The sequence below is a fragment of the Thunnus maccoyii genome, chromosome 11 (genome assembly GCF_910596095.1).
Source record: "Thunnus maccoyii chromosome 11, fThuMac1.1, whole genome shotgun sequence".
Taxonomy (NCBI): Eukaryota; Metazoa; Chordata; class Actinopteri; order Scombriformes; family Scombridae; genus Thunnus; species Thunnus maccoyii.
In genome coordinates this window covers 28,616,736-28,642,083 of record NC_056543.1, presented here as the reverse complement: position 1 = coordinate 28,642,083, position 25,348 = coordinate 28,616,736, and the positions used below count along the sequence as shown (strand labels likewise).

General features: G+C 38.1%; 2 protein-coding genes across 3 annotated transcripts; both read right to left on the bottom strand.

Annotated features, from left to right (window-relative positions):
- Positions 1-141: 141 nt before the first annotated feature.
- Positions 142-11,552, bottom strand: si:rp71-68n21.9 (kelch-like protein 9). The gene is made up of 11 exons (XM_042425377.1): positions 11,404-11,552; positions 9,368-9,421; positions 8,294-8,436; positions 7,849-8,054; positions 7,430-7,562; positions 5,495-5,691; positions 5,200-5,275; positions 4,384-4,941; positions 3,727-3,906; positions 3,334-3,447; positions 142-1,775 (listed from the first exon to the last, which is right to left on the bottom strand). The coding sequence occupies exons 2-11, from the start codon at positions 9,370-9,372 to the stop codon at positions 1,279-1,281; spliced, it is 2,109 nt and encodes a 702-aa protein (XP_042281311.1). The 5' UTR covers positions 9,373-9,421; positions 11,404-11,552; the 3' UTR covers positions 142-1,278.
- Positions 11,553-12,186: 634 nt separating this feature from the next.
- Positions 12,187-21,974, bottom strand: hao2 (hydroxyacid oxidase 2 (long chain)). 2 transcript variants are annotated; one of them, XM_042426497.1, is made up of 8 exons: positions 21,818-21,974; positions 18,697-18,849; positions 16,359-16,510; positions 15,822-16,105; positions 15,412-15,633; positions 14,145-14,303; positions 12,852-12,921; positions 12,187-12,716 (listed from the first exon to the last, which is right to left on the bottom strand). In XM_042426497.1, exons 1-8 carry the CDS (start codon positions 21,856-21,858, stop codon positions 12,661-12,663), a joined length of 1,137 nt encoding a protein of 378 aa, XP_042282431.1. In that variant the 5' UTR covers positions 21,859-21,974; the 3' UTR covers positions 12,187-12,660. The 2 variants fall into 2 exon arrangements, with proteins under 2 accessions (XP_042282431.1, XP_042282430.1); XM_042426496.1 differs by having other exon boundaries at positions 15,816-16,105; positions 21,818-21,973.
- Between the last annotated feature and the right edge of the window lie 3,374 nt (positions 21,975-25,348).

The following is a 25,348-nucleotide window of genomic DNA, read 5'->3' as shown; positions in this document are numbered from 1 at the left end:
TGGAGGTGAAGGATGAAGTCCCAAGGATAGTTTCATCATCACCAAGTACACAGACATGTGTGTGGTCTTATGTGTGTTAATATGCTTGTACACATATAGCTGTTGAAGAACTTAACATGAAGATCATAATCTGTTTTATTTTTTATTTTATTTTTATCTGAAAACACAGTATGATGATATAAATATACAAAACATAACAAATCAAATATTTATCCATCAATTTTGCTGCTATGAGAGTAGCTGAGTAGCTGCATTTTGGCAACATGGTGCATCAATAAAATCCAAAGTATTCTCACTGTACAGTGCATGTCTTCATTTACTTTTTACAGAATCAATATACTATTCATCAAACAGTAAGAACTCAACATTTTCTTCTCCAACACACTGTTGGTACTACACATGGAAACAAGGCACTGCAGTCCATATACAGGTCACTACTAACTTAATGCAAAAAGCAAAAAATCCCAAAAAAGACCAAAGCCAACAATTAATTTCATTGTCTGTTTAGCCACAACCTGATACATGGCTTTATTATGTGTTTTAATAGTTTAATACACTGTGAAACATCATACAAGACTTTAGTCAAATCTTTTGATATTAACTTAAATATATACGTTTTACTAGCTTAAAGTTAATTTGACTGAAACATTTTAGTACAGTATTCTTTTTCAGACCTTTTGAGAACTCATAAACATGAGTACTGACTGAAGTGTTTTGACTGAAAATGTGTTGAATTAATATACTGAGAGTTCACTCAACTCATTAAAATAAGTTTCTAAAGAAACATGATCAGCATATTAGCAGACCTTCCAGCATACATTGTTTGAGAATTTAAACTCCCCATAGATCGTTTTTTGTAGTTTGAAGAAAACATGCATGATAGAAACTTGTTGTGTGTCTTTATTACATGTAAAGATAAGTTTTGGTTGTTTCTTTTTACCCCTGTTCGCTTAAAATTCAACAAGGGCACTTAGAGCAGTCTTGCACACTGTCTTTGTACTGACTGTGCAGAGAAAACAACAAGCAGAGCAGAATGGATGCTGCATGGCAGATAGTTAACACTAAAGAAAGTGAAATAGGATTTGACAGAAAGGTATTACATTTTTTATGTAGAATACCAATGTCAGCTAGCTAGCCATACTTACACCTGCAGCTTATGCTTGAAACCCACACTATTTCCTGTTTTACCTACTTGTTGACACAGCATGCAGTTCAATTTTGCCTTGCAAATTCTGGTCAGACTGTGGTGAAAGTCTGAAACCCCTGCCTACTGTCAAATCAGCTCTTAGCTGTGGGCAGCGGGCACTCCTGGATCTGAGCCTCATCTACTGACCCCTCTGGCAGATGAACTGTCATTGTACATGCACGTATCCCTCCAAGAGGCTCCAAGACATTGAACACCCTGTCCCACATGTCCTGCTCTGGATCATACCGCTGCACAATATCTACCATGCACCTGCTGTTCCAGGAATACCCGCCCACCACGTAGATCTGCCCATTAAACACTGTCACGCCAACGTCACTCTGGCCTCGCGGCATGGGAGCCACCACCGTCCACTGGTCTGTCTTGGGGCTGTAGTATTCACAGCCCAGGACGTCGTCATAGTCGCTGCTGCCTCTGAAGTGATTTCCGCCCATGACGAAGAGTCTGTCTCCTACAGTGCACATGCAGTGCAGGCCGCGGAGCTCCGTCATGTCGGCCCGCCGACTCCATGCATCAGTGTCAGGATTGTAACACCAAAGCTCCTTCTGGAATGTGTCACGGGTAATGCCACCTGTGTGACACAAGAGAATGCAACAATTATGCCATAAAACATCTGTCCATATCGGATTTTAAAGCTACTAAAATGTGTGTATAGTATAGCAGGAGAGTATAGGAAATGGGAAAAAGATACACTTAACAACGTAGTAAATGTAAACATTTTTAAAAACATGTTATTATTGTTTATTCTAAAGATGTTTTGGATTAATAAATCAAATTTATATTCCATAAAATGTCAAAATTAAGACGAATGCTCTTCAAGCTATTGGAGTCCAAAGTAATGTCATCAAACAATTGACTGTGTCTGACCAACAACGAAAGAGAAAGTCAAAAAAGAAAAATGCACAATACATCACTTGTGTACCAACATATAGATATGGAAAAAATGCCATTCTAAATCAAGTTTCCTGTACTTTTAAACCCTTTAATTAGTTCTAAACTTTGGATTTTTGGTTTAGCGTATAATTTGCCTGAGTTGTAACTCAAAAAGTGGTAGGTGGAATGAAATGAGCCGTGTTTAATCTCGTTGAAAAGCACCGTGGTCCATTTTAACCACAAGTTTTTGTGTTCTCAGGTTCACAGTTCTATGTGTGAAACTTGTGTTTCTGCTTTCATAATGAGAAGCCAGTTTCCCGTCCAAGGTTGCTAAGAAACCACCTGAGTTTAGACTGAGAGCAGCTCAGATATGTGTCTGCTGCTAAAGGAAGGAAGTGGTTTCAAATAGGTCAGCTAAGCAAGCTTTATGAAATATAATTCATCTTGACACAGTGGAACTTTTGTTGTCTATAGTCCTTATACAACTGCCACTGGTGTTGTTTTACCTCTTACATGTGAATGAGAATTTATACCTTGGATGATCTGATTGTGTAATTACAAGAAAGCAGACTCACCACAGAAATGGATGATTCAAAATTCAAGATTTAGATTAGTTTACTGTAATTTTCTTGCGTACTTGCATACACACAAAACACCCACTCAATATTATATATATGTCGGTTTTCAGTGTGTGATGTTTTGTGATTGTGTGAATAATTGCCCTCTCTCACTAGCAAAGGAAGAAGTTGTAGGATGGTGTTATACAGCTGCACAAAGGGAGGAACAAAGGCTATACAAAGCATGTGACATCAACACTGGAGACTATGTTGAAGTTGCCTGTGAACTGTCAACATTGGTTTCTTTTTACCACAAAGGCAAGCTTCCTGTAAGTCCAACCATGACCATGATCTTTCTCTATATGTTTTTGTTTCCTACACCTTGTCAGACCTTACAGAGGTCTCTGATCAGAAAATGGTTGATGAGTCATTTTTGGAACAGTCATGGGTGTTGTTAACTTATATTCTCGTTTAGGAGGACTTTTTGGTCACCATACAATTCTTCATAGGCCACTTCAATGAGACAATCTACTTTTCAGTCTCTCTTGCTTCAAATAAGCAGCATTAATTGTGTTTACTTGTGAATGTGATTTTATCTCATACTCATTCTTGGTATTTTATCACTGTGTCACAAAAACTAGAACACTGAACAAAAGTGATCAAACATAATCACTGACAGTGTAAACAATGTTATCTTACCTGAGATGTACATGAGGTCCCCGTGAACTGTTCCAGCATGTCCATAGTGAGGCTCCACCATTTTGGCCACAAATGTCCACTCATTTTTTTTCAGGTTGTAGCACTCCACCGTGTCTGATCAAAGTGACAGAGAGATGTTTGGGGTTGAACTTTATGTAAGCATGAGTCTGACTTTGAAAGGGGAATAAAATAATCCTGATTCACTTATGTGTTTTTTTTTAGTAGAATTAGCGGAAGCAGCAGTAACATACGGAGAAGTAATAGTATCAGAAGTAGTGGCAGCAAAAGTGGAGGCGCCATAAGTAGTAGCAGAAGTATTCTAATTATTTTTTACGAATTCAACTCACTATAGAAATAAACTGTACATTAGTAGAGAAAGTAGTAGCAGCTCACCAATCTCCCCTGAGGCATTCCTTCCACCAACTGCCAACAGTTTCCCCTTCAGAGCACTGAGGTGGAAGAAGGTCCTCTTCTCGTTCAGAGAAGCAATTTGAAGCCACTTGTCGAAGCGCGGGTCGTACCGGTAGGCGCTGTCTATGGCCGTCTTACCCTTGGTGTCATAAGTACTCTGGCCTGAGAAGCCAAAAGAATCAGTGTTTGAGTGGTAAATAACATGGATAATAAATTACAATTTTTCAGTCTCTCCTATACATTATTTTACGCTCTTATTTCTTAAAACAGCATTGTTTCATATAACTTCATATTGTTTAGTTACACCTTGACTCCATAATTTAAATAAAAGGGGTGTGTAGTCTGACACGGAGTGGTCTATGGTCTTGATTGCTGCATTTTTGTGTTTGATTTGTTTTGGTTCAAAGAGCTCATTTATGTATGTGCTGACAAGAGCTTGTGTTGGGTTATGTAATGCACATGTACCTGTAATTGAAATGCACCTGAAATTTGCATTTCCAGAGTCACAATGCAATCATTCTGTGTAAATGTGTTTGTCTTAAATACCTAAAGTACAATAAATGAACTCAAGGGGTTTGAATAAACTGCTTGTCAGAGTGAATATTGCTGGTAGAGTGTGTGAACTGTTGGTGCTCTGACCTCCAACAATGAAGAGGAAGCCACCCAGTAGAGCCACACCATGCTGGTAGCGTGGCACCTCCATGGGCTTCAGGGCTCTCCAATGGCCAGTCTTCTCATCATACAGCCTTAACTCCCGGCTCACCACCAGCTGCTGTCGCATCACACCACCCAGTGCCAGAATGTGTGTGGCGTCTGAGCGTATCTGTGTGCGCTCAGTTTGCAAGGCGGGCTGCATGAAAGGCATCATCTGGTAGTTGCTGGCCTCCAGCAGGAGGTTCACACAGGCTGTGTCAGAGCGCATCAGAGAGTCGCCTCCCTCTTCATCATCCTGGGAGATCTGAATCAGCTCACTGGGGCTCATCAGTGGGAAACGAATATTACGCATCAAGGCATAGACAGCGGAGCGGCGTTGAGGAGGGTCATGGTCCAGCCATCCTCTGGCGATGTGGTAGAGCTCCATTTCAGTGAAACCATTCAGGGAGTTGCTGCCAAGAGCATTGGCCATGCTGGTCTCAGAGAGCTGGAGGTAGCGACCACACTGCTTCAACTCTGAGAGGTTCTGGCTCACAAACTCACCTAGGTTTGTTACAACAAAGAGGATCAACAGTATTAATAAACAGTATTCATTTCTTCCACCAGTTCCTTAAATTATACTTATACTTAAAACTAAAAGGATGCTGGGGACAATTTTAGTGCTCCTATGTTATAATAATGATGTGTTTCCAGGAGTCCATGTCCAGGTTTTAAAATGTTAAACATCCACTTCATCTGTACAGATCTAAGACAGACTGTGCTTTTGTTTCTGTGCTCTCAGATCAGTTCCACATCACTCACCTATGTTTAGCTGAACGTCCTCCAGAAGCAAGTCTGTGGCGATACGCTCCACCTCCACACAGTTATCAATAGTAATCTGCATCAGAAAGGAGATAAATTAAATTAACATGATTTAAAAACAATTGTCAGTTCAGATCTACATTACTTTATCATACAAGGTTCACTCAAAATGTAATGTATTCTGTACATTAGTATAGACTAGGCCTCCTATGGAGCTGAATATAATGACCTGCCATAAATGTATTGATGAAACATCAAAGGAGTGGGACATTATACTGAGTCAAACCTCTCTCACCTCACTGCTCAGAAGCTGATTGCAGAAGCTCAGAACAGGCATGACCTGCAAGAAGTTTGCAGCCTCCAGTGTGTCCTGGAGATTACCCATGTCGAGGTTGACTTTGGATGTGTAGATGAAGTCTATAATGTTCTTTAAACCTGATTTAGTGACTCCATGTAGCTTGATCTCTCTCATCTCCTGCTCCCTCATGCCTCCTGATAAAGGGAGAACAAGTACAAAGAGACAAAGACAAGGTGAATGAATGATTTTGCATCGTTTCAGGAGATTTGTCTTGTGCAGTCATAATGCCCAAGGGCACAGTCAGGGAGATATAAGGACACAGCTGACATGGTTCATCAGAAACATGAGGGATAATATAAGCATTATAGTTAATTTTGTACTCAAATGCAAATGTGAAGCTGCAACTGAAAGGAAGTTTAATGCAGAAGTAAGACAGCACCAACTTGTTTTTCCTCTTTGCTTTCACTTTTTGTGAATGTTTATTTCAAACTGAAAATATGAGTAGTGGCATCCCAAACACAATGAATATGTTGATATTTTATATTTACCCTCTTCATTGGAACATTAAACCAAAAAATAAGCCAGAGGGTCAAATGTGAATGCATATATATTTTAGCCAGCAGTGTGGCTGTAGAGAGAGCAATGTCTGTTGGTAAAGAAAAGTCGGTACCACTTTCTGATAAGGGTTTATAAGCATTAATAAGCATACATTTTGGGTTGCCAGGTAGTGAAAAACCCCTCCTTTCTATATCACCATAACATTTGCTTTATCTAATTCTTTAGGAAGACACCTCTGATGTTCAGCCATTTTCTGGAAAAGGCTGCAGGGCATCCAGATGAAAATCCATTTATTAACAAATTTATTAACATTTATAACTGCAGACTAATTATTTTCATTATGCATGCAGACTGGATGACTTAGAAAATCTGAACCCCTTTATTAATACCTTTTAAGACCTGATGATTTATCATAAACTGTGAAACGTTTACAGTTATAAATGGTGATAAGTCAGTAACATTTGGATAAAAGCATCTGCCAAATGACAAAATGTAAATGTGTAACAATAGTCTGACAAGCTAAGTCTGTGATGTCCTAAGTTGCTACATAACAGAGGATAACATCTTTTGCAATAACACAGTGTTTTCTCTGGCACCAACCTCAGGACAAACTTCACATTTTGGCCCCATTGGTGGTAAGGATCTAAAATTATTATTATTATTATCATTTTCTAAACAACGTTTCCATGTTTTCGGCTGTGTAATAGGCATTGCAGTGTCACAGGGCCAGCAGCATGGCTTTGGACCTGTAGTTTTGTGACCACATCAGACACGATGTTGTGTTTTCCCATTCACAATGTAATACAATCCAATCACACAGCCCTCTAACTCTTAGACCTAGTTTAACTTTAATTCTGAAACTTAAAAAAGATTTAACTCTTTGGTACTTTTTCATACTGTACTGAAATGCGTTTTGTTCACCCCAAATTACATACACATGTACATTCAACCCTGTCTACAAGAAATTACATTTATATTGGCCAACATAAGTGTTTTCCCATTGATGTTGTCACTGAACATTTTACTACTACTTTTTTGCAACTTGCCAGATGCATTTAGTAGAAACATTTTCTCATTATGCTGACAGAATACATAATTCAGGCGGCACTACATTTAGTGTATTTGCTTTTGTAAATCAGTAGTATATAAATTGCAATACATTTTAATTGTAATAATACTGTAAATTGTAATTTTTAAGTGACAGCCAGAGTTGATTCCTTACATATAGTGTTGCTGCTCTGTTGGGTTATATTACACTGTATTCATTGTGTTCATTCACTGTGTGCATTCATTATTCAAAGCCCAAGTTTCATATGTTGCCTTTAACTGAATGGAAAGGAAAGGACAAAGAATGGAACTGAAAGGACAACTCACCTGTGAACATTGCCTTGAAGTAGTCACTGGATGAAGCCATGATGACTCTGTGAACTGGGAAAGTTTCCTTGCTGTCTCCAGGAACCAAGATGACATCACAGAGAACGTCATTTGCCCGAAAAGCATCGAAGCCCTTTGGGGAAACAAAACAGCAATATGTGGCATGAATAGTTTGGCTCAATGAACTTTAACATCAGTAAATCACTTTCATAATAATCTTGAGACATGGCTGAAGGGAGTGGTGACCTCCATTACATTCGTCTCAGACTTTTTATTGTGGTTTTTGTGGGTAATATGCTATATGCACAGGGGGATGCTTGTCTTCCTATGAGAGTGCTGAGAGGAGAGCTAGTGAAAATTATTTTAAAGATGTTTATCACCTTCAGCTGAGTGTAAGCCAATCAGTCACAATCATATACCTGCAACACAGCTGTTCCATGTTCAGTGCTACTGAACGCCCTGGACAGCGGCCGAGGGGGAAGTTTGGGTTTTGTGGATTTGTCTGGGCGTTTAGGTGGAATATCCATGGGTGGGGAGAGAGGAGCTGGAGATGGAGATGGAGTTGGAGCTGGAGCTGGAGCTGGAGCAGGAGATGGAGCAAGAGCTGGTGGAGAAGGTCTGTCATCTACCAAACCCAAATGGAGAAGAGATATTAAGAGATGAGGAGGACAGTCATGGTACTGTTGTCTAATTCCTATGCAACTATCAAAGTTGTTCAAATTTTGTTTGAACAACTTTTTGACACTTTAGACACACATATCACAGCCATTTTTGAATTTCTTCTCGCCAGTATGAAATTGTATCAGACAGTATCAATTATTACAGTAAGAATCGAAGCTACAAAGAGCCAGTGAGCACACACACCTCGTTGAGCAGGTCTGTCAGGTGGAGCAGGTGATCTGTCTTGCTGAGCCGGAGGTCTCGGGGGATCCCTGGAGTGATGCCTGCTGCCCAGGCGAGACAATCTGCGACTCAGCCTCCCCGGCCCACTGTCATCTCCACTTCCCCTACAGAGGAGGAGGCACAGCACATTTCAGGAACAGGTTGAGCTTTATTGCGACATTTAGCATCAGTAGAAACTCCAGACAGTACCAAAATTTAGTCTGAAATAAGGAATTACATCAGTAGTAATAGCAAGCTTACCAAATATGTGTCAAGATTTATTTTTAGGTTTCATCGTAGTTTCGGCAGTTTCATTTGCATGATGGAGTTTTGTCTCTCAGCACTTCCTCTTAGGTTATGTACTTATGCTGCCTCCCCCAGTAGAACTGGCAGACCCCAACTCCATCCCTGGTCCAAATCCTAACTTTAATCATCTCTATCCTTAAACACTTGATTAACTGAGTTTATTGCATGGCATAAACCCTGCCACCTAAATGCTGCTTATGGAAGTCCCTTATCTGTTCTCTATCATGTGTCCTGTGACCTGAAAAGGAGGAACCAGTTAACTGTTTTCGTAAACCACTTCTCCTGTTTAAAATAGATTGTTTGCTAACATGCTAATATCCCCAAAATGTATTTGGTAAAACATTTTTAGTTATAATATGAAATAAAAAAAGACAAATAGTTGCAGCCATTAAAGTTACTATCTGTGATCCAAATGTGAACAAGTGTTTAAAGCTCACATTGTGTGTTTAAGGGCCTTTATTGCATTAAATGTGAAGCAAACTTGTAGGAATGCAGAAATGATGCAGAATGATTGCAAAACAATGTTAGTCAGTAGTTTAGACATGTGGAAATCAAGCACTTTTATCTTTTCTGATCTTGTTTTGACTCTTCTGAGACACTCAAACCTCAGGACTCACCTCCAATAAGAAATAATCCTTAACTAATTTATGTTACAGTACACAAGCATGTTGAACTAATAAATGCTTTGCAACATCAAGAGGGGAGGTGTTAAAATATAAGAAGGAAACACTGAAGCCCAAAACACCTTACCCCATGTCATTGGCCTCTTGGGGTTGAGGACTGTTGTTACGCTGGTGAGGCTTCCTAAGTGGAGACAAAATAAAGATTTTTAATTTGCAGAAATACATTGTTTGGGCAATGCTAGGTTGTTTGGCAGAATAAAGTGTCCTCTTTAAACCCCAGTGTAAGAAATGTACAGGAAATGTTTTCTGCCTACAATCAACCTTCACATTTGTGCATGTTCATGCTGGCTGATACAAAAATATCACTTCATCTCTATCATCTACTTCTTTGATCTTTTTGTTTTATGTCTCATTCAACAATTTAGTCAGAATTGTCTTAAAGTTTCTTCTGTATGGAGACACTCACACTGTGTTGATGTTCTCTTTTTCACATCAAACTCTGATAAATTCAGTACTTTTGATGTGGCCGATGATACATGGTTGGCAGACAGTAAATGTTCAACTTCCAGCTAAAACTGTCACCAAAAACACTTTTATAATGTGTAAGCCGATTTTAGAGTACGCTGACAACTCTGAGGTTTGCAGGTTGAATGTTGCTGATCAGTAAGTATTCATTATCAACATCCTCTTTGTGGTTGGTTTTTGATGTTTGATATTCTGTGAGCACTGTCAGCTCAATCAAGATTTGGTAGCACCAGCAGTAATGTATTACAAATACCCCAAAGTCAAAGTCAGGGTAGAATTTACTGTCATTCTCTCCATATATCTTCAATACTTAGCATATAGGGGAGCAAAATTGTGTTCCTTCAGTGCTACTTTGTACACAATAAGAATAGATACAATAAGAACAGAAAACAAAGTAAAGTGCAAGTTCTTGTTGAATAAAGTACAATAAATGATGAGGATGTGCCTTGTTTTATTAAAAACAATAAAAATGTCTAATTGCTAAAATGTACATAAAAATGATAATACTTTAAAACCTGCAGCAAAAAAAAGAAAAAAAAAGAAAAAAGAAAGAAGAGGTAAAAATGGTGGCAGGAAGAGTCTAACTATCAGTATTACTATAGTATTTCATGTTGAATTATTACAGGTATGTACTAAAAACATGTTTAATGACAATAAAACCAGTATGTATCTGGTATTACAACTCCATCTACTTGATGGTTTCCATAATACACAGACTGGCCAAATTATTGCCAACGATCACTTCTTTATACTACATAAATATAAACCACAAATTTTCCAGTATGTCAAGTCACATTTAGTTACAGTTTCATTATAACTCTATAACTGGAGCACATAGTACTTTTATTTGTGTTTAAGTTGTTCAGGATCCACAGAAATATCCTGTTGTCATCTTGGTGGTTATCTTACTGTCATGTGCTTGTAAGCTCTCATCTGTTTTAAATTTCAGATGACAGTCTGACAGTTTTAAACATCAGATAATTTATATACAGCATGAGAGATTACAGAGAGCGCTGGAGTCTTCATCCTAAAATGGTGACATTTACTTGCCGTCTCCCACACATTAATGCATGAACAAATGTGTTAATGACCATATTTCCGTTCATAATAGCAATTTACTGATGTTTTACTGTTTTTATGTCAACTTTGACATCTGTCTTCCTCACTTCCGACAATAGTGGATCAAGAACTTTTATCAAACATAATATAAAACTGTTCTATCTTTACTGTGTATTATAGCAAAAAGTAGTGTCCAAAATTATTAGGTGACTTGACTTATTTAAAAAGGTATAACTTGCCAGTAACGTTGCGTCTAGCAAGTGTAAGCCACCAATCTTCAGTTCACCTTAATTTACCTCTTGCATAAAACGGCCAGTAACCACAAACTCAAACTCTTACTCAACTGGCAAGTGCAATAACAAAGAGATGCAGTAGCTTAGTGTCACGAATAGTTACAAAACAAATTTAAAGTGAGTGAAGTGATATGTAGAAAGCCTAAATGTACCTTCCTGTACAGCTGTAGCAGAACTGATATGAAAATGCACACATGAAGTTGTGGTACTTTATTGTGATACGCTGTGCCTGCAGGTGCCTCATATGGAGCCAGATCTAAGACATGAACTAAAAGGACCCCCTTACCTGAAAGAAATCCTCCTCAGGAGACTGGACCCTCTCTCCAGCCTGTTCGTCTAAGCAACCAGAACCCTGAGAGGAACACTGAGCAGAAAATGTCTGCTGCACTGCACCAGCTGGTTTGAGAGAAGTTGAGATGTATGAAAGAGCATCACCGTTCTCTGCCTTAAACCGAGACCTCAGTCACTTCCTGTGCTACTTCTCTTTCTCACTGTCTGCGCCTTTCCGCATCTTGACGCTCACCACTGCAGTGTGTCACACTTGTGATATACTGCAGGTTTCACAAGCTGTTTTAGGGTTTTGAGTAAAGAACAACTTACCTATGAAAGACAAACATGATAACCAGAAAGGAAGAATCTACAATATTGTCTAAGATTGTTTATTATTCATTCTTACATTTTCTTTATGCTATTTTCATGTCTTTTGCTGGATGAAAGCTGAAAACATGTAACATACTCAACTAAATCCCATGTAGAGACAATAACCAAAATGATCTTTTATAGTTCTGTTTTCTTGATGCTGTCGGGAATCTAACCTTTAGCTCAAACAGTGCACAATCACTGATCAGTTACTTTTTCTATCCTGTTCATTGAGATAATGAGGTTTGATTACATTTGCTTGGATTATATTAGACATTTAGAGATTTTAAACACAGAGTTTTGTGAATTTTCACATCTTTTAAAAAGGTGTGGTGAATGTGTGCCTTCACTCTTGATCAGACTATTGATAATACTGTACCTGCATTAAGACAGAATGTTATCGCCTGCTAATAATAGATCCAGAATGAAATAACAGTTCTTCATCACCTCAACAGGCATTTATTAACCACAAGCACTGGTAGCATCTCAAACTGTGGTGTACGGTATGTCATTATCTGTTGCATTCATTACAATAAAACCAAGAGAAGTTTGTTAGTTTCATGAAAAGTGTCTCCATCCCTTCCAGTCCAAAAGCAAAAATCATCACTGACTTGCTAAATCTGCTGCCTTAGCTTTCCCAAGACACTCTCTCACTCGTACACTCTTGCATGAATACATTTTGGATGCCATTTCCAAATTATGGAAGCTTTTAATATGAGTGCATGTATGGTGTTCTCCTGACATGATAAAGAAATGAGCTCTGTTCTGACATCATCGAACATCTTTCATTTTTTTCCCCATGATGGAGTCTCAAGCTCTTTGTCAACACAGTGGTTTTGGTTCAGTGGTGAGTCCTGTTCAGTGGATGCCATTATCTTCCTCAGTGCTGCCCTCTGCTGGTACGTTAGAGTTTAGAGAATTGGATGAGGTTCCTGTTGATTTCAGCCACGTTCCGGCAACCTGGATGACGTGATTGTTGTTTCAGTAGACATACAGAAGAATATACATGTACTTATTTTGGCACAGATATATTAGCATGGTCACATTGTGGTCTATATCCAGTTTCAGTGACTTGACCTAACTTCTGTGACTCACCTGATAAAGCCATGGACAGACGGAACTCATCATTTAAGATTTGCAGTACTTCCCTCACTCCCTCTTCACCCTGAAAGATCACACAGGACCAGTAATCACTATCAGAGACCAAATACAATCTGAAATATCAATACACAACGGCTGTAGTTTTAAAAGATACGTCTTACATAAAATATTTCATGTCATTTATTTAATATTTCACTGCCAAAGACAAATATCAGTCCCTCCAGGATTTTGCAGTTTTTTTGTGATTGTGGCTTGATTTTGCAGCAGCTTGTCTCAAAAATTGTGATGCAATTTCCAAAGTTTTGTGATTTTTTTACAGTAAAAGTGCGGGAATGGGCAAAAACTGCAAGTAAAGGGAAAAAAAGTGCTTTCTTATTGTGTAATTTCATCTGAATACACGATGCGATGAAGTGTCACTTTGGTTGTTTTATTAGACTGATGCAGAGAGTGCAATGATTGGCAGCCTAATTCACTTCCTGCTTTGCGGTCAACCAGCATGGGGTTTGTTTTGATAATGAGAGGAGAGGTTGAAGAGCCTTGCTAACTGTAAATGAAGATTTATTTTTGTTGATAAATCAAGTTTTGTTTGGAAAGGCTTACTTTGTGCTGTAATGCCTTCAGCAGAACTCCTGAGAATCTGACCCGGTTGCACACAATATCAATACAAAATAGAGGATATTGATGGACTCGCTGAAAATGTCTTTCATTGCATTAGCACCACAAGATATGGAAATTAAATTTACAATGATATATTGATGTCAAAATCTTCCCAGCAGCACCTTTAATGCAGAGAAATTTCAGGAATTTTGCAAAATTGCAAGTCTCCTGCAAATATTGTGGAGATTGGTTAAATTATTGCAATTGTGATTTCCTGGAGGGACTGAAATACAGACTTTGTTTTAGTAAACTCTGATTCTACATCACACATGATTTTTGCTCTTTCAGGAAAGATTCACTGCATCAAAATATTGACTTTATTGATATCAATGCTTTCAGACGGTATAGTATCTCTACAAATTACAAACGCTAACTAAACTATTTAAGTCAACAACAGTTAAAACCATGTAAACCTTCCACCAAGGCCATTCTTTGAGGAATGGCCTTGGTGGAATAACTATAACTTGAAATAACTTTCAAGGCAAAACTTTAGCTGCCAAGAACACTTTGTATTAGGAGCTGATGAATGAGGGTCAGAAGCTGAACAGGAGAGAAAACATGTCAAGACAGTTGGTCAGTAATAATAACGCCCCCCCTCCACACACACACACACACACATTGCTTTTGTACCTTGTATGCAAGGCCCCACACTGCTGGACGGCCAATGAACACACACTTGGCTCCCAAGGCCAGCGCTTTCAGTACATCACTTCCTGTCCTGATTCCGCCATCCAGGTAGACCTCGATCCTGCCCTGCACTGTGTCCACAATCTCTGACAGTGCGTCAATCTGTTAGTTAGAGATGGAGACATAACAAAGCCAATATACTTTATAGCAACAGTGCACAGTCTGATAAGTGTGGATGTGAATTATACTGCACTTCACCCCGAGTTGAACCATGTATGTTACCACAGGCTAAGCAACATTTCACACTTGTATTTTGAAAGAGGGTTACGAAATCACTGATGTTAACAAACGACTTGTTTTCTGTTCACTAACGTCTTTAGTGGAAAATAGTGGCTACCTAAAAACCACGCTAATGTTACTACAAGCATTACTGCTAATATTAAATAGTTTGACAGTTTGAGAAATATACTTTATTTGCCATCTTGATGAGAGTTAGATGAGAAAATCATGACCACTCTCATATATGCCGATTAAGTATAAAGCTTCAGCCAGGAGATGGTTAGCTTAGCTTAGCAAAAAGGCTGGAAACAGAGGGAAACAGTTAGCCTAAAAAAAATGGTAAAAATAAAGGTTTTTACAGTTATATGCCAGACTATTTCTTGGCCGGGAGCAGTGACTTCCTGGTGTCTCTGCTGGTTGCCTGGCAATCTCACAATGACGACAATACTTCAGGAAATCACTGTTCCAAGCCAAGAAGTAGTCCTGCACATAACCCTGTATAAACCTGCAAAGTGTCAGTTTTAGATCAGCTTTTGTATTTCTCATCTAACTCTCGGCAAGAAAGCAAATATGAACATCTCTCAAAATGTTGAATTATACCTTTAATTTTACAAGTATTGATTTTGTTGCTTCTAATACTATGACAACTTGTACTACTCCTGCTACTACAGTTACTACTTGTAGGGGACAGCTACTGCTACTACTGTGCAGTAATGTTACTGATACTTGGCGTACTGCTCTTAGTACAATACTTCTACTACCATTACCACCACTGGACCACTGCTGCTGCTACTGATTTGGCTGCTACACCACATCTGTATTAATAACTACTAGTACATTTTATTCTATTACCACAACTACTAACATTACTTCGACATTTACAACTGCTATAACTTACTGTGCCATTGCTATTGCATACCCTTGCATCCCATTCTATAAACATGACACAAGAAACAAAATGTTTTTTATGACAGATATGGTCAATAAGTACCGAAGCTGGGCCTCCATCCAGCTGTCTCCCCCCATGGTTTGATACAATGATGCCCTGGACGCCATGCTCCACGGCCAGCTCAGCATCCTCCTTGGTCAGGATGCCCTTGATAATAATAGGCAGACGGGTGATGGTCTGCAGCCAGTACACGTCCTTCCAGCTAATGGATGGGTCCAAGGTGTTGGCTGGGATCCCGTACTCCTCTGGGCCGGCGGCCTCCGGCTTAAAGTGCACATAATACATGTACAACTGCTTTAAGTGCTTGATATACAAATGTACTCTGGACTACTGAAGTAAAGACTAGAAATCTAATAAGCCAGGGAAATATACATAAAATTATAAACAAGACATCTGATGTAACATAATAAATGATGAATTTTTAAAAATATGTTGAAAACACGTACTGTTACCTGGAAGACACCATCAAAGTTCTTGACCTTGAGGTGTGGCGGCAGCTTGAACTGGTTGCGGATGTCGTTGCGGCGCTTTCCGGTGTAGGGGACATCGACGGTGAGGACCAGGGCCTTGTAGCCAAGGGCCTCTACACGGTGCACAATATGTTCCGACAGCTTCCTGTCCCGGTACACGTACAGCTGGAACCAGCGGTAGCCATTTGGTGCTGCTGCCACAATTTCCTCCACTGAGCAGGTGGAGTAGGTGCTGGTGATGTAGCAGGTGTTTAGTGCCTCTGTGGCTGTGTGGTGGAAGGTGATAAATGATTACTGTGGTTATTGTCAGCTCACTGGTGGAAAGGTAACTGGTTTTAAGCAGGTTCAAATTTAAACACGAAAATCTTCAGTCTTGCAACAAAGCATTTAAATTGACAGAAAGTCATTCCAATTCAGAAGTATAATATGTTTGTTAGTAGTAGCTTTACTGAAATGCAGTGACACCACTCACTGACCCACGTACACTTGCACACACAAGCACACAAACACAGTCCTCACCCCGAGCTGTGGCCATCTCTCCTTCATGCCAGGCCAGACAGTGAAAGGCAGTAGGCGCGATGCCAACTGGAAAGCTGATTTCTGTCCCCTGCACTGTGGTCCGAGTGTCGCTTACTGACACATCCCGCAGGATACGAGGTCTCAGACGGATTCTGAATGTGAAGTAAATACAGTATTAATATGTAAACATTCATATCAGATGTGGGGGTGGGGGTCAGTTTGCCTGAGGATGTTCACACAGATAGATTTGGCCAATTACAACTGACAAAATGCAATTTAACAGTTTTAAAGATTTGCATAATTTATTTTCACCTGAAAAAATTATGTATAAACTAATAGATCTTAAAATAAGATATAGGAATTTGTCCACAGTTAGATGAGAACAAAGATGAGCAGATTGATACCACTGTTATATCTGTCCGATAAATATGAAGCTGGAGCCAGCAGCCCCTTAGCTATGCTTAGCATAAACACTGGAAACAGGGGGAAACAGCTAGCCTGGCTCTATCCAAATATAACAAAATCCACCCACCAGTACCTCCAAAGCTTACTTATTAACATGTCATGTTATATTTGTTTAATCCACATAAAGACTGGCGTGTAAAAAAAGACATGCTGTGGTGTTATGGGGTTTTATGTGCAGGACTATTTCTTTTCCGGGTGCAGTGACTTCCTTGAGTTTCTGTTGGTTTCCTTGAAACCTCATGGTGACACCAAGACAAGGAAGCGAGTAAGCTTCAATCAGAGATGCTGGTAGGTGGATTTAGTCACAGGGCCAGACTAGCTTCCCCCCCCCCCCGTTTCTTGCCTTTATGCTAAGCTAAGCTAACTGGTTGCTGGTGGTAGCTTCATATTGGGATGGGAATTTGACCTCTTACATATTTGACTTTTTATGTATTTGATTGTACTCTTTATGTATTGTTGTTTTGATTTGAATATGTGAACTGTGTGTTTTGACCTTTTACTTGGCAGTGGAAGTCTCACATGATTGGTGTCTGAGACAATCAGGCTATAGAGAAGAGTTGCTTTGGTGGAGGCACAAGCAGGCGGAACCACAAGCCCCATGTGATATGTCTCATGACAACATACGACACTCTCCCTATGGCATTTAACACAACTTCTTTTGTGCTATTCTTAATTGCAGATCTGGGTGTGACATTATAAAATAGAAGTGCTCGGTTCTGCTCATGTCCATTAGTCTACATAGAGACTGACTGTCCCTCCTGTGCACAAGTGATTAAAAAACTCTAAAAGAAGTTCCTCTCTGTGAAATCCATTTTTCCATGACAATATTTACTGTGGTATCAATCCTCTCATATAGCTTGTGGCAAGAAAGTGAAAAAGTGTATATCCCAAAATGTGGAAATATTCCTTTAATACTTTCACAGGTATACTTTATTTACAGTGTTATTTCTTGCTTTATTTCCCTAATGTAGAGGGAAAAAAAATTACTCTGAACCTAACCATGAAACCAAACCAATCTGTTAACAGTGCATTGTAAAATCGGAACATGCTTGATTGTCAGATAAAACCGTTCTATTAAGAGAAGAAATGATAAAATACAACACTTAACAAGTCATATATCTGTAAATGCTGATGAACATTGATTTGTCATTGTCATTGTTTTCCCAAAACTGTGACTTAAAATGATTTTTCCCCGAACCAGCCCAACCTTTATTACTACTGGGAAAACATTCTAACCTGACACCAAACACATCAGCAAACAAAGCCCTAGTAACAAGCTTATTGCAGCAAAAACATATATGAACTGTGTCTTTATAGAGAGGAAAAGCAGTTTAACAGTCTTTATGGAGACATTAGGAGAGCTGAGAGGAATGCATGAGGAGACACAAGAGGAAAAAAAAAACATGACCTGATATTCTTGACCCATTAGTAATGCATATTTGGAAACAGTTCCTTATTCACTACAGGGGGTTGGAAGAACAGTACAGCTTCAGCAGTGATGTGTTAAATAAAAATGTGGGTAAAAATGTAACCTCCTGTTAGTGATTAAGGGCATCACAACCAGACATACTGTATACAGACATCAGTTACAGCTGTCCAAAGTCCAAAAAAGCCGAAATTTATGGCCTTCAGTCTGTGTCCTCAAATGATCTGCTGTTTAACATTAACTGTTTTTGTTGGTACATCAACATGCGGATCTGAGTTAAGGCTGATTTACACTGTGCTGTGTCACTACATGTTGAACAATAACTGCATGTCTGTGGTCATAAATGTCATGAAAATATTGTTTACTTTGTGCTGTTTGTAGATGAGTACTGTCACACTTTACTATTGACATGCTTAAATTGCTTTAACTTTATTTTTCGTACTGTACCTTTTATAAGCCAGTAGATTGTCATCCCTGGTGCAGCATTCATCTGCTCCGGCTGCATAATAATCCCAGGTTGCCTTTGACAGATGTTCCTTAGCATACTCCTCAAAGTCTGTCAGGCATACCATAGCCATCTCTGCACAGCGACCTCCCTCTCTGTGTGGGAACAGAACTCATCAGTTAGCTTACTGATATCATAATCACCTATCAGTACTAACTGACATACTGATAATCAGAACGACATATTTCAAGATAAAGCATTTCAACATATGCACATATCAACAGTACATAAATGTCCAGTATTTAAAGCATCGCTTTACCCAATATTGGATACTTCTGACTTTGTTAAACATAATTGGTCACTTATTTCCAGTGTTTACCACAACCAGTCAGCTCTCATATTTTACCCAGTGTCATCTGGAAACAGGATTTGTTTCTTTGCATGTGAGACAAACAGCTGCAGGCACCAACAGCAAACAGGCACTTCACGTTCAGAGTGAAAAACTACATTTACATGCAAGAAGTTACAGCTTCAAGACTTACCACAAATGACTGATTTTTCATAAACAAAACCCCTTGTTCTCACATGACAGTCTCCATGGAGGACTGAAGTTGCAACATCGCTGTGCAAACTGAAACTCCTCTCATATCAGCAAATGTAGTGCAAAGCACACTGTCAACAACTCACCAGTCAAGCTTCTGCACTTTGACATCTGAGCAACTAAAATGACCGTTTTACTTTTAGTTTTTCTATTTTGTTTTAAAGGTTGAAATCCTTGTGTCTGTGACGATCCTTGCATCCACAGCTTTGCTTTTGTGTCAGTTAGAATCAAACTTTCATAGAGCTACTATGAAAGCCACTGACAGTGTATGTGACCTGAGTGCGACCCCTGCTCTTATTGTGTTTACACAAGCTGGAAATGTGCTGATGGTGACTCCAACTATAGTGAGGACAAGAGGCGTCTGACACAGTGCTCTGTGGTCCAGATGGTACGTACAGTAGAACATGTGCCGTATACATGCCTACATGCTAGCACATACATGCACTGCACACTGATGTCACATTTGTAACAATTTAAAATAATGAATTTTTATAAGCTCTTACAAAACTATGATTTCATGCTGATTGAAGAATAAATAAAAAGTTAATCATTAACCACAGATTGTCTTATGCAGACCCTGAAACAGCTGCTCACACACAATGCCTGGAGAATATCTAGTCAAGGCTACCTAGACCTGGAAGAAGTACTCAGTCTTCAGGTATTCCTGATTGAAGAAAACCTTGTAATACCTCAGTGTCAAAATACTACATTACAAATACAAGTCCCGCATGCAAAATTCTACTTAAATACATTGCAATTTTAATAAAAGTTGTAGCTGGTCAAATCAGAATGAATTAATTCCAACTACTTGATATACCATTGAGTATGATATATATCAATGTATCATATTTTATATACATTTTTCAAGTGAAGAAATCACTTGTTGAGATGAAAGTACAATTTCCCTGTGATATGTAGTTAAGTATAGTAGAGGCATAAATTAGCATTACATAGAAATACCTGAATACAGTAGGTATTAGTAAAAAAAAAAAAAAAAAAAAAAAAAAAAAAAAAAAAAAAAAATAAAAAAAAAAAAATATATATATATATATATATATATATATCTCATTATATATTATTATATATATTAATATTATTATTATCATTATTATTTTTTTTGTAAATGATGCAGCAGAACCAGAAAGGAAAGCCATATATAATATAATATAACATAATATAATATAATAGAACTGTTTGCATTCATTTGACGTCTTTTAGACTGTTAAAAGTTCACATAGGCCTAAGTAGCATATAACTAAAATATGGAAGGACAGGGCGACATGTCAAATGACTGTTAAAATGCACTATAAACTGCATTGAACTGGACCTGTCCAACTGAGCTGCAGGGTTCTCAAACTCTGAAAAAAAATCTGCCATATCTAGAAGGCTACATGTTAGTGCCTTCAAGTAAGGTGCTCTTGCGACCGACCTCTGTTGCAACATGCACGACTTTCTCTGCGTTTATGCAAGATTTTCTCTGAGTTTATTGGAATAAAGTTATTTTTACATTATTGTCAGACTTTTTTGTTATTGGCTCTACTGTTTTAGTTTCTAAACCAACAAGTCCTCCAAATTAAATGACCACAAGTCATTGGACCATGTACTCCAGAGCGACCCACAGAAGCGTTTTCTAATCCTGCGCCTCTATTGACAGTAAACAGCAGGACAAGGTCATTTGGCTGTGCTTTCCAAAACTGTTACAAATCACTGTTAAAGAATAATGATGTTTATGATGTGGCAGAGCTGTGGTTAAAGTCTGGTTAGGTTTAGGCACAAAGTCCACTTGGTTAAGGTTAGGGAAAGATTATGGTTTGAATTAAATGATCACTTGAAACATGGTGTTAAAGTTCGGCAACCTCTGTTGTCATGGCAATGGTAAACACCACGGCAATTGAAGTTCGTCTTTTAAAAAACTGTTCTGACTCACGGTTGGAATCAGGAAGTGAACAGTTGTCTCCTGCAGTAAAGTCCACTTTTTGCAAGTTAGGATCTAAGCAGCCACTCAACCCACCATATCCAAGATGTCATCTGAACTGCATCACTTCTCCGTCATAATTACTACAGCCACTGCATGATATCACTCAAATGTAACTATAGGTCATTTTTGGTGACTGACATTACGACCTATAGTGTCATTTTTCTTAGGAGGCTCTTCTAAACATGGTGTTGACATACAAAATCAACCACACATTTTACCATTTTTTGATGTTGCCCAGCAACAATGGGTTGCCACTTTATGCATCAAATGAATGCCAAGGAGTTCAACTTGCCATGTTGAAAATATCTCACATATTCAATTTCAAGGCACTGTATAACCCAAATACACACAACTGCACACACTAACACTATATGCACTACTAATTTTCTTTTAACAGTTAGAAGAGGACAAGAAATATAATGTCCTTTACCATTTTGTACTTACAGGAAATGGCACAAAACTCTCCTGTGACTTTGGAAAGCTACTATCAACATGAGGTGTTGAGATGAATATAGAGTAAATCAATATTTTCCTGATTAAATACCTTATTTGTTTGTTTTCTGAGATGTTCCTGAGGCTATCCATCAGTCCATAATTAATTCTACTTTTTAATCCATCTTTGAGTAGATAAGAATTCCTTAAGAACAATAGACCCTTTTCATGGCAGACATTTTGGCTTGTCAAAGCAGCAAAAGCACAGGTGTAATCACTTAATATTAATTATGGCTGCTTTACATTTAGGTGAGCCAGTTGCAGCTCTCTGGCATTGTGTATGCTCACTCGCTGACATGGTTTACTGGTTTACTGGGACAATTAATGTAATGGAGCCAACACAGCACAATGAAAAAGTCAAGTTAATTTAGTGTGTTTAAGTAGGCCCTAATTTTTAACTTTTCCAGTGTGAACGTAGTCCAAATGAAAACCCATAGAAATGGTGGGTTGGGGTTAGAAAAGGATTTTTTCACTTTGTCATTAGTGAGCACAGCTGTTGGGCCTAACACAGGTGACCATAATTATCATGCTGATTTAATTACAGATTGGTGTGGATGGACCCTCCTTTTCTAGTCCTAAAACAACAACAATAACACATACAACTACATATATCAGCCATACTAACCAACTGAAAATAAATGAACATTTTGAGCTCATTGATCAATATGGACAGAAGTCTACTGGTAACAACTAAAGCAGCAGTTCCACAGTTTGTTAGATGTGCAGTTGCCTGCAGGTTGTAGAGCTCAAATACTGAATTAATTAACTGACAGAAAATTAACTGACAAAACATTTTTGGAAGGGATCAATATTTAAGTAATTTAACAATCAAAAAATTCTAAAAATCTGTTGAGTGCAGCCTTATGAGAGTTTTTACTGTTACATTACTGTATGCAGGCAATCTGGAGACCTCACCTTTGGCCTTCAGACCCTGTGATACACATTTTACATTTTTTTTTTGAAATAAAAACTGATTGCCAGTGAAAACAATTATTAGCTGCTGCCCTGTCTTAAATTAACTAGAGAGGCATTTATGCATTGCAATGACCCAGATGGATATTACAGCTGTAGTGCTATTTTTACCTAAATGTTATCCTAAAAAAAACAAAAGCTGGAGTGTTAGGGCAAACTGTACTTGCTGTGGCAGCACCTTATTCTTGTTGAATGGCAATAGAGACTAGAAAAACAACAAACACTGCAATGGGCCCTGCGCCTGGAACAGTTGCTTCACAACAATAAGAGACAGTACAGGTTTGCTTTCTGCCACTTGTGCTGTTGTTTGTGCTGTGTGTGGTGTGTTCGCTGTAAATACAGCAGTAAAAAAAATGTACTCGTGTACAAGTGACCTTGAGGAGAATAAATTAGTAAAACCTTAAACTGAAGTGATAATAAGTGATAATGATAAACACATTATTTGCCAAGAATCTAATGTTTATGGGCTTATGAACATTATATTTTGAAGCGTTATATTCTTTAATTTCAGGGTTATGAAAACTTTCTGTCTATAAAGAAAACATTTCCCTCCCATGTTAGTGTATGTGGGGGTCACTGCAGATCTTACAATAATATATATTACATGATTAATATTAGATAATTAAAGCAATACATCCTATTGGGAGAAGATTTTATAAAAGCTTTCAGTATGTTCTCTCTGAGCATTCAGACAGTGTATTATGTCTTCTGTTGTGTTTTACCTCCATACAGTTTACTCACCGATTACAAATGTTCATTTTTGCTCAGTTGGTCTTCCTCTCTGCTGACTGATTCATAACCTGTGAACAAACCAGATCAGTCAACCAAACAGAAAGCACAGAGGTTAATATTACTACTGCTGACAACACTGATACTACTACTACTACTACTACTACTACTACTACTACTACTACTACTACACTGAAGCTGCTATTGTACTGCTTTTCAATTCACTCCAATTCAAATCAGTTCATTACAACTTTGTTTATCCCTGCAGGGGGAATTTTACACAGCAGCATGCCACCTGTTGGCCAAGGCAAACAGGTGGCATGCAGCAGTGTTATACAACTAAATACATAATTTGAATCAATTACACAAGCAATAGTACTACTTCCAGTTCATTAATATTTAAATAACCATCACAACTGCTAATACTGCAACCGATACTACTGAAACAACTATCACTATTATATTATACCATAAAATTCCATATATATTTTATTACATCATCTTTACTCTCTTGATGTCAAAGACCACAATAGATATTAGTGTTGGATGTTATTGTTTCATATGGTATGCGTGTTATTTTGTATCTGCCTGCTTACAATGTCAACTAAACTAAACAAAAAAAGTATTATTATGTAAACTTTGACTGCTGCAGAAACTAGTATTATTACAGTTACAACTACTACAACTAATAGTAATAATAGACCCACAATAATTTAAGTATTTATTGTTTTATCCTGGAAACCACCAATAAAGCTTAGATAAAGCAGCGATTGTAGCATGTTTCTTTAAAAAAAACATACTAATGTAGTACTGTACATACACACATACAGTCTCCATGTAAAACCTTCCTACTATAGATCCTGTAGTATAGGCTTTCAGCTATGAACACTTGAGGGCAGTGCAATACTGAATGAAAGTTCATTCTTAAAGCTTCATTCAACATCTGTGAAGCAGATAAACACAGACTTTCATTTGACGCGTGTGTGTGTGTGTGTCAGTGCTGCGCTCTACACACTCTCTGTAGTGTCTCTATAGCATAACTATAAATGACCTCTGATGTCACACCTCTTAGTGTTGTAAACACATGACATATGACACACATAACTGTGTAAACCTGCTTCCTGATTTATGTCAGCTTTGTAAGATTAAATTAGAATATATTTGTGGTGCCATTTAAAACCCCAGTTTTCATTTTTAAGATTTTTTAAAGGAATACTTGTAAAAAACAGCCCATGAAAGTACTTGAAAAATAATTTTACTGCAAAATAACAACTTTATATATATAGTTTAATTTGGTTTGGTTGTTTGTACTTATATATATTTAAAATAGCAGAAAAGCTGTTTTTGGCTCTCACTTTTAATGTAAAACCTCTCACTTTTATGCAAAATATTAAATATATATATATATATTTATTTTACCTCTGCCAAGCACTGCTAAATTTATCATCTTTTAACCAGGATATTATTTTTATTTTTTACTGAAGGTTTTCAGGGTGGCTGGATGTGTGCGATGAATGTGAGCCTCTGTCCTGTGTAGGCTGTGAAAGGTGTCAGGCATTTAAACTCACTGAATGGCTGCTGAGAGCACATTGTCCAGGTGAATTTCTAGTAAATACCTGGTATTTGGTATTTAGTGTGTATTGCTTAACAAGGTGAAGATTTAACCATCTTCTGTTACACAGTATTTGTATTTGTCATATAGGCCTGCTGACATTTCAGACTACCGCTCATCACCAGCAAATAAACACATCCTGACACCTTGCTGTTTTAAATTCCCCCCGCTGTAAAACCACTTGGTGTCTACATTTAGGTACAAGCTGAACACAGTAAAGTAGAATCCAATAAGAGTACATAAATATAGTTTCAGAGGTGGATGAAATCA

What these genes read in the sequence shown, in the direction of transcription:
- hao2 (XM_042426496.1), bottom strand. Translation starts at nt 21,858, where the DNA reads ATGGATAGCCTCAGGAACATCTCAGAAAACAAACAAATAAG. An exon ending in AATCTACTGGCTTATAAAAG is followed by an intron (nt 16,511 to 18,696) that starts GTACAGTACGAA and finishes CTTCACATTCAG; the next exon opens with AATCCGTCTGAGACCTCGTA. An exon ending in TGGATGGAGGCCCAGCTTCG is followed by an intron (nt 14,304 to 15,411) that starts GTACTTATTGAC and finishes TCTAACTAACAG; the next exon opens with ATTGACGCACTGTCAGAGAT.
- si:rp71-68n21.9 (XM_042425377.1), bottom strand. An exon ending in GGACGTTCAGCTAAACATAG is followed by an intron (nt 4,942 to 5,199) that starts GTGAGTGATGTG and finishes TAACAAACCTAG; the next exon opens with GTGAGTTTGTGAGCCAGAAC. An exon ending in GAATGCCTCAGGGGAGATTG is followed by an intron (nt 3,448 to 3,726) that starts GTGAGCTGCTAC and finishes CACTTTGATCAG; the next exon opens with ACACGGTGGAGTGCTACAAC.